The 11007-nt window shown below is 60.9% G+C and overlaps 3 protein-coding genes across 5 annotated transcripts in view; 1 reads left to right on the forward strand and 2 right to left on the reverse strand.

The window, feature by feature from the left end:
• SLC16A3 (solute carrier family 16 member 3) overlaps positions 1-2267 on the reverse strand; it is a 15482-nt gene extending 13215 nt beyond the window's left edge. Inside the window, exon 1 of one of the 3 annotated variants that reach the window (XM_004374074.2) lies at positions 20-2260. The gene's annotated coding sequence lies outside the window, so the exon portion shown is untranslated. Of the gene's footprint in view, positions 1-19 lie in introns of all 3 variants that reach the window. The other 2 variants (XM_023729191.1, XM_023729192.1) reach the window with 2 other exon arrangements.
• The window catches only part of CCDC57 (coiled-coil domain containing 57), a 95407-nt gene that overhangs the window by 13091 nt on the left and 71309 nt on the right, over positions 1-11007 (forward strand). The gene's annotated exons all lie outside the window — the stretch shown is intronic.
• Positions 6562-7981, reverse strand: LOC111820156 (uncharacterized). The gene is made up of 2 exons (XM_023729194.1): positions 7070-7981; positions 6562-6749 (listed from the first exon to the last, which is right to left on the reverse strand). Exons 1-2 carry the CDS (start codon positions 7632-7634, stop codon positions 6691-6693), a joined length of 624 nt encoding a protein of 207 aa, XP_023584962.1. The 5' UTR covers positions 7635-7981; the 3' UTR covers positions 6562-6690.

An 11007-nucleotide genomic window follows, 5' to 3' on the forward strand; every position in this document is an offset into this window, starting at 1 on the left:
ACCTGTCCCCGCTGCAAACCTGTGCTCCTTCCCGGATCCGTGCTCTTGGGCAAGCCTGTCAACACCCCGCTGAACTTCCGTTTCCCCAGCGTGGCTCCCGCCCTGAGAAGCCGCCTCCGAGCCTCCCGCCGCCCCTCCCGCCGTGGAGCCACGGCCCTGGGACGAGTCCCCCGTCCTGGCACCCCCTCACACCCACCCCGGACCCGGCACCTGGCAGGCGCCACGCAGACACTGGCCCCTGGGGGAAAGGTGAGAGCTGAGTCTTGCTAGTCCTTGGCAAGGCGCTTTGTGGAGCCTCACTTTTGCCATCTGCAAAATGGAATAGCAGGGCACTTCGGGCGCTAACGTTTGAGGAGGTGCCCCGGCGCTCAGCATGGGGGTGCCTGGGCCACCCAGCTGGGGGAGACAGGACACAGAACACTTCCCACCTGTTTCCCAACAGCTCCTGAAGTCTCTCCTCGCAACGGGAGGCCCGAGGCTGGGTAACTGGGGCTTTCTCAAGGCCAGGATTTGGGGAAGGCAGGAGTGAGAACTCTCCCTCCAGGGGGGCTGTGGGCCACCTGTGTAAGGCAAGGGCGGGGGGGCCCCCCCGGCTACACCTTGGCTGCAGAAATGGCGGTGTAGGCATGCACCTGAAAAGCCCATCACCGCCTCTGAAACTTAGAGCCGAGCCCGACCTCCAACCCAGGTGTGGGGGCCTGCACACCTCACAATAAAGACCACCTTAGCCAGCTATGCCTCCCAGCACAGGTGGCCTACTGCCACTCAAGTCTTGGGGGCCCTTGGACCAGGAGGCCTCCAGGGGGCCTTGGAGGGACCCCTCATCTGCCTGCACCAACCAGCATTCACCAGTTCCCTCTGGCTGGGTGGGGGAACACCAGGGAGGGAGAGTCAGGGCGCGGGGGCTAGGCCTCCCCCCCATCAGGTGGGTAAGGCCACGCAGCCCTTCCCAGCAGGGCAGAGCTGCAGAGAGGAATCCCCTCATCGTGGCATTCCCGCCTCTGGGGGGGAGGGCGCTACCCTCCGCTGCCCGCAGGTTATTTAGGTACCCACCCTGCTGCAACCAGACACCCTCCCTTTCCAGCGCCTTCTCCTCCATCCCACCCCCCACCACAGATTCCCGAAAATGGGGAGGCAAGGGCGCGGTGGCCCGAGGAGACCAGGTGAGGGTCAGAACGTGTGGGCGCCCACCACGCCCCAGGAGCTGAGCGTCCAGTCCAACAAGAGGGGGACGGTGCCCATGTCACCGGGTCCCACCATCCCTTCCCACCTCCTGAAGCCGGGAGGGGCCCCTGCCAGAGCTGGGTCCTCCGGGAGCTCCTCTGTCCCAGGAGGTTCAGCCCAAAAGAGGGCCCGCGGGTATCTTCCCCCCACTCAGATGGGCACGCGGTGGTCCTGCCCACCACTCCCAGCACCCCTAGGGCGCTCCAGCCCCTCTCCTGTCCTCTGGTCCACCCTGGCTGCCCACCCAGAGCTGAGCTGGGGGCGCCCAGGGGAGAGGCTGATCAGGCGCCAGCTTCCCAGCTCCACCTCCAAGGGGAGGGGTCTATTCCCAGCCAAAGGATAGGACTTTCAGGGCCAGGGCTTTGACTGTGGGAGGGACAAAGGGGCTGGAAGGGGCATTCCTGCAGATAGGCCCCGGGGGAGCGGGGGGGATACCAATTCCCTGTTAAGAGAGAGGTGAAGAAGGGGCTCGCTCCTGAGGGCGGCCTTCTGGGACAGCTCACCCCAGAGCCTAACCCCGATCCTGGAGTCCCCGATCCTGGCGTCCCCTTAATGTGGAGTACTCCCACCTCCAAGTGCTCAGCCTTCAGAATGGGGTAGGGACTCAGCTCCCAGTCTGTTACCCGCCCCCCACCCCTTGGGAGGCTGAGGCCACAGGGCAGGGAGGGGCAGGGGGAACACCCCAGGCGGGGCTCGTCATGTCCACCCCCAGCGGGAACCACCACCCGGCCCGCACTGCCCACAAGTGCTGCTCGCGGACGTCGGGGCCGCACGGAGGGGGCAGCGAGCACCCACAGGGGAGGGCTGTGTCTATGCCAGGCTCAGGGCTCCCTCCTCTGGGCATCCCCCGGGGGTAGTGGCAGGGCCCTGGTCCCTGTACCTCGAATGGCAAACTGGCCTGCGGTGGGAGCTGGTCCACACCCCCGTCTACACCCCCAGGCCTCTGTTCCACACCCCTGGTCACCTCGGCAGCTAAGCCAACTTCGGGCTTGGTTCCTTGTTCCAGCGGGGCCCCAGGCCTGTCAGTGAGCTGTCCCCGTGTGGGTGCAGTTCCTGCCTTCAGCGACTTTTATTTGAGGGAGGTGACCTGGGCCAGGCACAGGACGGGGTGTGCCCATCGCAGGCCAGGGTGTGGTTTCTGAGGCTGGCTCAGCACTAGGGGACAGCTGCTCAACCCTCCCGTCCTCTGGGCATCCCTGACAGGACCTGCCCTTGTTCCTCAGTCCACTAGCCCAGCCGGGGGCCCAGCACCGGCCCTGATTCTTCTGGTTGTTCCTGATTGACAGCTGCAGGTTCCAGGACTGACGCCTCCCCCGCGGCCCAGCTGAAGCCCCCTGGGGGCTGTTGCTACACCGTTTCCAGGAGCGTTCTGTGTCTGTCAGACCTCCTATCTCCGAAAAGGATCTTGGCGACAGGAGCCAGTTTCCCAAGGTCCCTGCAGCGGCTGCCCAAGGAGGCAGAGGGGGCAAGCCCCCCACACCTCCTGGGGCCAGATCTCACATACCCTCGGGCCCTGGGGACCCCTGCTGGACTCAGGCCCTAGGGACCCCCGCTGCACTCAGGTCTGGACAGCCCCTTCTCACCCCACCCCGGCCTGTGCCACCCAGTGCGCTGCCCCGTGGAGGGGATTGGGCAGGTTAGGCCAAGAAAGTCACAGGATGTCTTCCGGAGGAGCACAGCCCTGCCCTGGAGCCCCCACTTGCCTGCTTCTGACCCTGCCCTCATGGGTCCTGTCCAGCTGAGGCCGAGCCCTGGACATCACACCATCTCTGGTAGCACAACTGTCACGGCATGTCACTCCACACCTGCTGGCCACCCCTCGCTGCCCAGACTCCAGATCCCTCGGGATCCTTGCCCAAGCAGCTGGGGGGTGGGGGGCGGAAGCAGCCTCCCCACGAAGGCCGGGAAGGAGGTGTAGGTGTGACTGAGGCCGTGGAGGCGGCGACTCCCCCACCCAGCCCACTGCTGAGCCTGCTCTCTGGAGCGGCAGGTGCAGCCGACTGTCCTTCCGTCGCTGTCCCACGTCTTCCGGTCCGAGGCTGCTTGAGCCCCCGGGAAAATAAACACGTAGCTGCAGGCTGGGCCTGCCCTCTACTGCGGGCAGTTTGTGGGGGTGAGGGTGGGGCGTGGTCTGTGCAGTTTGTGGGGGTGCTGGGAGTATGTTGGGCAAGGTTGGGGTGTGGGGTGTGTTTGGGGGTGGCACACCTAACAGCATGTGGGGTGAAGGTGTGCATGCAGGTAGGACGTGTGGGAGATGTGGGGGTTCCTACTTAGACCCCAGCTCAGTGACACCTCTGACTGCGGCTCCGAGGGCTACCCTCCCCCTGGGAGAGCTCAGACACATGCCTGCCGGTCCCCTCCACCCCCTGGGACCACTCACTGGGGACTCTAGGTGGGCAGAGGTGGGGCACAGGGAGGAGCCGGCCAGCCTGGCTGGGGGTGACTGCACAGTCGAGGGGTCAGGCAGAGACTGCGTGTCCAGCAGAGCAGCACACAGCCCCCACAGGCTCCGTGACTGTTGCTCCCTTCCATGGGCAACCCTAGGCACCCAGAGAGCAGACATAGCAGCCTCAGGGCCACAGGGGAGGCCGTGAGTCTGGCAGAGGCTGGGGTGGGGTGCTTGGTACTAAAGACACCACTGTCCCTTCTGCACGGATCCTCTCCTTTCCCCCTCCCCTACCAGCCACCCCGTCTTCGGAGGTGAAGCCTCAGCTGGAGGGAGGGTAGGAAGTGTGTTAGGTATCTGTTGCTCTATAAGAAATCACCCTCAAAGCTTGGCAGCTTAAAACAAAACTCATTTATTTTCTTACACGATTTTGAAGGTCAGGGACCTGGAAGCAGCTTAGTTGGGGCTCCAGGGTCTCTCCCCAGGCTGCAGTCAGATGTCAGCTGGGCTGATGTCATCTAGAGCCTGGACTGGAGCTGGAGGATCCACTGCCAAGGTGGCTCCCTCATGGCGGCTGTTGGTAGGAGGCCTCAGCTCCTCTCCACGCGGACTTCTCCCTAAGGCTGCTTGAGTGTCGTTACAACATGGCGGCTGGCTCCCCCAGAGTGAGTGATCCAAGCAAGAGAGGGCAAGGAAGCCTTCTGCTGTTGTTCAGAATACACCCAGCACAACAGACACCAATTCAACAGTTTCTGCTTGTACAGTTCAGTGACGCTGGTTACACTTTTCGAGTTGTGCAACATTCTCACTCTTCTTTTCCAAATGGTTTCGCCCCCATTAACATCAACTCACTGCCCCTAAACTTCCTGTGCAGCCTTTCGAGTTGCTGTTGGCAGTTTGATCCCGTATAGATAGTTCTTTAAAGAGCACAATGCTCAAGGCAGACATTCTTTTCTAGTTAAGCTAAACTATTGCTTGGTTTAAAGAAGACTTCAGGGGATATTTTTGGTTTAAGGTTTAAAGATTATTTTAGGGTAAGAGTTACCAGGGTTTGTCTGGCCTCCATTACTCCAGGAAGTCTGGATGGCAGGGAAGCCTTTTATGATCTAGTCCTGGAAGTCCACCACCATCACTTCACCCAAACTCAAGAGTCAGGAATTAGGCCCCGTCTTTGAAAGGGAGGAGTATCAAAGGATTTGTGGACATATTTTAAAACCACCCAAGGAACCCAGGTGTCAGGGGGCCCCGGAGGAGCCCACACCCCACCCCTGGCCCTAGAAGGAAGGGGAGGGGATATGAGCTGATTGCAGTCAGGGCCACAATGACTGGGTGCCCCATGGGGGGCTGCCCTTCCCCCTCCCCCAGCGGAGGCCCCCAGAGGAGGTCTTTTCCAGGCAGATCTCAGCCATGGGGGATAACACCGGAGGTGGGCAAGCCACGTGGCCTCAGGGGAGGGGCTAGCTCCAAGGCCTGCCTGGCGGGGTGTGAGTGGACTTGATATCAGGACCTGGGGCTGTGCAGCCTCCCACAGCTGCTCAGCCCTGATGTTGGTCTGTCGGAAACAAGTCACAGGGCTCCCCTTCTTGATAGCTGCCTCTTGCCGCCCCTTCACCTCCTTCTGTCCCATCCCCCGCCCCCTGCCCCCTGGACGGGCCTCAGCCTCAGAGCCCAGAAGCAGCACATGAGGACTTGGGTTCATCACAGATGCACGCAGCGAACAGCCTGAAGGTGCAGGGTGCTGGGGCATCCCTGCTTGGCTGTGAAGGCTCACAGCAGGAACATTTCGCCAGGGGGAAGGCGGGACGCACAGTGGGTTTGTGTAGGCTCGCAGTTTCGTTTTTAGAAACATACGTGTGCGCAGGAAGAGATGAGAAGGACCCGCCCCCAGTGTTAACCCCTGGGAGTGGGGTTGGTTAGGGTTAGGTTAAATTCTCCCCCGTACACTTTTCTAGAATGTCCTGTTTTCCTGCAGAGGCATTTATTTTATAATTAGGAAAATAAATGTGCCCTAGAAATCCCATGAGCACAGAGCACTTTTAGGGCCGTGAAACTATTCTGCGTGATACTGTCACGATGGACACAGGGCATTAAACGTTTGTCAAAACCCATAGGATGGTACAACACAGAGTGGACCTCCTGTGAACTGCGGACTTTAGTTAGTCATGGTGTATCAGTATCAGTTCATCAGCTGTAACGAATGTGCCACATCTTAGGGGAAACTGAGGGGAGAAGGAGTCTATGGGGACTCTGTGCTATCTGCTCAATTTTCTGTAAACCTAAAACTGCTCTAAAAATAAAGTCTGTTCATTATAAAAAACAAAGGTGCGTGACCGGCCAGCCCCATCTCTAAGTTGGGTGCACGTCACCAGGGTCGCTGGGCAGGGGCCTCCCTGGGGCCAGAGGCTGCCCTGGGTCTCCCTATCCCACTCCTGGGGAGGGAAGCCCCTTGTCAGCCACTGCCATCACGCTGGCCTCAGCCATGGGGCACTGGCCTTGAGCTGGAGGCCTCAATCACGCCACCAGAGAGACCCTTCTCTGTGTCTGGGGTCGGCCAGGCAGGTGGCCTTTCTGCCTGGGGGCCAGACCAGGAGCGGCCCTGAGCGTTTAGGCTTCCCCACCCCACCTGCTGCCAGGGGGGCCCAGGCAGGCCTGGGGGTCTAGGCTGCCAGCCCTCAGCCTTGTTCCTCCCCTTGCTCCTCCTCCCTTCCCAGCCTGGGCCCTGGGACTTCCCTGCCCCTCCCCTCCAGCCTGTCCACACCCCACATTTCAGCCCCGCTGGGCCCTGGGCCCCCAGGGAGGGGGGACGAGTCAGGGTCGGAGCGGCCACTGGTGTGTCCCGCTTGCTGGGGCAGCGAGGGGGGCGTCTTGTCACCCACCGTGTCACCAGCACAGCCCCTGATGCCCAGGCTGGGCCCCCAGAGCCCCAGGCAGCCCTTTCCACCTCAGTCCCCTGGTCCTTGTCTCCTGCTGGAGTCCCCCCACCCTGCACCCCGTGCCCCTCCTGTCCGCCCGAAGGCCAGGTCTTCCTTGAGGAGCCGCAGGCTCAGGTGTTGGCGCTGAGCCCGGGGGTGGGAAGGGTGTCACCTGACCTTTCTGTACTCACGTCCTCCTCTGTAAAGTGGAGATGACATCGGGGTGCCTGCAGGTGGGCACAGGGTTAGTCTGGTTGAGCACGTTGGCTCTGGCTCTGAAAGCATCCACCCTAGCCACCGCTGTGAGCCCTGCCCTGGCTGAGTGGGCTCCGACCTGGCCGAGTGGGCCGCGCCCTGACTGAGGGGGCCGTTGCTGAGAGGAGGTGGGGGGTCCAGGTTGTGCTGATGCCACGGAGGGCTGGGTGGGGTGGGAGCTAAGGAGGCAGGGGGACCCAGGCCGAGTTTTTTGTCCCCTCTGGAGATCTGAGCCTGGCCCTCCACCACACCCACCACAGCCTCCCAGGGCTCCCAGGGCAGCCGAGTGTACCTGCTCTCCAGGTAGGTTGTGTCGCCCTGCAGAGTCTGGTGACGCTGCTGGGCCCAGTGCTGCACAGACCCTCCGTCCATCTTCTCTGGCCCATCCAGGCAGGCGAGAGCAAGTCAGTCGCTTCCCAGCCACATTCACCCCACAACACTGTCCCTGTCCCGCCTCCAGCCCCGTCTCTCAGCCACCCATGGAGGCCTCCCGCGCCTCCTGGGGTCTCCCGCTCTTTTGCAGCTCCTCGGGGCTCCCCCCTCCCGATCTCACATTTGGGGGGCCCAGTCCTCGTCCTATTGTCCATCCACACCTGCACTGTGACCCTGAAACCTCCCACGTAAATCCTCCTTGAGTCTCTGACTGGGGTCCCTCTTTCCCTCGTGCCCCACATCCAGGGTGCCCGCCAGCACACCCCACAGCTCCTGACACTCTGGCTGAAGGCAGAGGGGCCTGTCTGATGTCCTGCCCACCCATGCCTGGAAGGGTGCCCGGAACAGAGCAGGCGCTCGTGAGTGTGGATGAGCGAGTGAGGGGGCTGCCCCAGGGCTAGGCCTTTGTCCTCCTCTTCCTCCATCCAGACGTCCCCTCAGCTCCACATTCAGGCCTCACCTGCCCAGAGCCGTGGTCTCATAGCCCTGCCCCTTCCTTTGATCTGCTCCATCCCCTGGCCTCATCCCCTGCTCCAGTGTGACAACCATCCAGACTTGGTGCAGTGCTAAGGTGTGACCCCCGGGGTGAGATCCAGGAGGAGGGCACCTCGAGGCAGACGGCAGTCCCTCCTGCCCACCGCAGCCTCAGCCCAGCCGGCCCTCCCTGACCCAGGCAGGAGGATGGGAGGACAAAGCAGTCCTTGGCAGGGACCCAGCCCCACTGCAGCCCGGAGCCAGCCGCATTACAGGAGGCAAGGAAGTGCCCAACCTCCCTGCAAGGGGACTTCGAAGGAAGGCCCCTCCCCCACGGTGACTCAGCACCCAGGACTCCCAGAAACCCCCTGGGGAGGGTGGGGGTGGAAAGACTGGGGACAGGCTCCTCATGGGGACGCCGGCTGGGGGGCTGGCCTTTCCACATTGCTCTGGGTGTGCGGGGTGGGGATCCTGTCCCAGCTCTGCATGGGGTCATGATGAGCCCCTTAGCTTCCGGGACCTCAGTTTCCCCAGTTTTACTGAGAAGGACGGACCTCACGGTCTCTGGGGTTATCTGGTGACCGTGTGAAAGTGCCATGTGTTCCCAGGGTGCCCCAGGCCCCAGGGGGGTGAGGCCGGCTTGGGGGGCACATCCCAGGCCCTGGTCATCTGCCCCCAGGCACCATCCGCCCCCAGTCCCTGGTCAGTGCAGCGGACAGAAAGCAGTGGACGACAGCACCTCTGGGCCAAGACAGCCTGGGGGAGCAGTCTGCTGAAGGGACGCCCAGTACCTACTGTCGGCCAGGTGGGCTCAGCTTGGCCCCGCGGACAGTGTCCCTGGCAGCGCCTGCTCTCCCTCCAGGTGCTTCCACTGATGGCCTGAGATGGGTGGGTAGTTCCCGCTGACACTGCAGTCCAGCCCCCTCGGCCTGTCTGCTCGAGCCTGGTCCTGCAGGTCCTTTCCCAGAGACCTCCTCCTTCCTGGTGGAGGAGAGCTCCCCTGAGGTCCTCTCTTGCCCAGCATGAAGAAGCCCTCCCCCTGTTCACAGGGAGCTCCTCGCCCTTGGTGGGCAGAGACCACCTGGGCCCTGGTTAGTGCCTGGCACAGACTCGAGCATGGGCGGGGGGATGTCTCCCCACTGGACTATCCTCACCCACAGTCCCCCATCCTCTTTCCCTAGAAGCCTGCCAGGGAATTTGCCAGAATGCCCATGCCACTGGTTTTCTGGGAGCTTCCTCAGATGCTAAGCCCGGGAAGCAGGAGGCAGCCTGTCCTTGGGTGTGTTCTGAGCTCCCCTCCTGTGAGGGCTGGGCAGGTGGAGAAGGGCAGGGCAGGCCTAGGGCAGGGCGTGCTCCAAAGCAGGGGAAGTGACTTGCCCAGGCCAGGCCCCTGCCCATACCTCCTGCCCCTCATCCTGTGTTCTCTGGACTCTGGGCAGCCTGGAGGCAGAGGTTCCCACTGGGGGTGGCCACCAGTGCCACAAACCCAGCGGCCAGAAATCAGGACGAAAGGCCTGGTAGTCGTGGGAGTTAGGGCCGGGCCTCCCCATGCACTGTCCTGGGAGGGTCGTGCCGCTGCCAGGCCAGGCTGGGCACCCAGTGGTCAGTCAGTAGCATCCTGAGAACCGCAGCCCCAACCCCCCAGTGATGGCCTTTTGGCCTTCCTCTTTCCATGTTTGCGCCATGGATGACTGAGCCGGCCAACCTGTGTTGACATCGCGCTGTGCCAGACAGTGCAACCCTTCGGTTTCCTTGTCTGTAAAGAGGGGAAAGTTACAGAACTGTCTTAGTTAGCTAGAGCTGCTGTAACCCAAATATCACAAGTACAGAAATTTACTTTCTCACAATTCTGGAGCCTAAACGTCCAAACCAGAGATTGGGCCATGTCTATTCCTTCCTTGCTGGTACTTCTGGGTACTCCTGGGTTCCTTGGCTTGTGGATGATCCTCACCCAGCGTCTGTCTTCTCCCGTGTGTGTCTGTGTCTATTCTGCTCTTTTTATAAGACACCTTTCAGAAGGGATTAGGTTTAGGACTCACCCTACACTGGTATGTCTTCATTAAACATGACCAAAGAAAACGCCTCATTTCCAAATAGGGTCATGTTTACAGGTAGCAGTGTGGTGCGTGGGGTTGTCCTGGGTCGGGTTCCTCCTGTCTCAGTCATCTAGTGCTGCCATAACAGAAATACCACAAGCGGATGGCTTTAACAAAGAGAAATTTATTCTCTCACAGTCTAGGAGGCTAGAAGGCCAAATTCAGGGTGCCGGCTCTAGGGAAAGGGCTCTGGGGGAAGGTCCTTGTCATCAATCTTCCCCTGGGTCTAGGCGCTTCTCAGCGAAGGGACCCCGGGTCCAAAAGACGTGCTCCCCTCCTGGTTCTTCATTCTTGGTGGCATGAGGTCCTGTCTCTCTGCTGGCTTCTCTCTTTTATATCTCAAAAGAGATTGACTCAAGATACAACCTAATGTTGTAGATTGAGTCGTGCCTTATTAACGTAACTGTTTCTAATCCTGCCTCATTAACATCATCAAAAAAAAAAAAAAAAACATTGCTGTCAAGTCAATTCCGACTTGTAGCAACCCTATAGAACAGAGTAGAACTGCCCCATAGGGTTTCCAAGGAGCTGCTGGTGGGTTTAAACTGCTGACCTTTTGGTTGGCAGCCGAGCTCTTAACCACTGTGCTACCAGGGCCCCAAAACATCATACAGGTAGGATTTATAACGCATGCGAAGATCACATCAGATGACAAAATGGTGACAATCACACAATACTGGGAATCATGGCCTAGCCAAGGTGACACATTTTGGGGGGCCACAATTCAATCCATAACATCCCCCAACCAAGTCAGACTAGGATGAGAACTCAGGCATGGAGGTTCCAGAGCCTGAGTTCTTGGTCAGCCTGCTTGGAAGCTTGAGGGCCTGGCCTGGCACCTGCCCCCTGCAGCTCCACACATGGTCTCAGCTGCAGGAATGGTCACAGTCACCAAGAGGTCAGTGAAGGTGCAGAGCTCCAAGATGTGGGTTCTTGGAGACCCCACTTTGCAGGTGGGGACGCTTAGGCACACAGGACCAGGATGCAGACCCAGAACACAGACCCCGGCGGCAGGCTGGCTCCAGAGGCTGTGAGGGCCCCCTCCCCGCTGAAGGGGCGCTACCCCCTCTGCCGGGACCTAATTTCCAAGGAGAAGGCTCCCTCCACTCGGGGCTGCGTCCACTCGGTGAGACCTCCGCTGCCCCAGGACCAGTCTTGGTGCGGGACATGGACGTGGCCCCCCTACTGTGCTGTGGCCTTGGGAGCCGGTAGGGGAGGGGCTGGGGAA

This window comes from Trichechus manatus, unplaced genomic scaffold (genome assembly GCF_000243295.1).
Source record: "Trichechus manatus latirostris isolate Lorelei unplaced genomic scaffold, TriManLat1.0 scaffold00028, whole genome shotgun sequence".
NCBI lineage: Eukaryota > Metazoa > Chordata > Mammalia > Sirenia > Trichechidae > Trichechus > Trichechus manatus.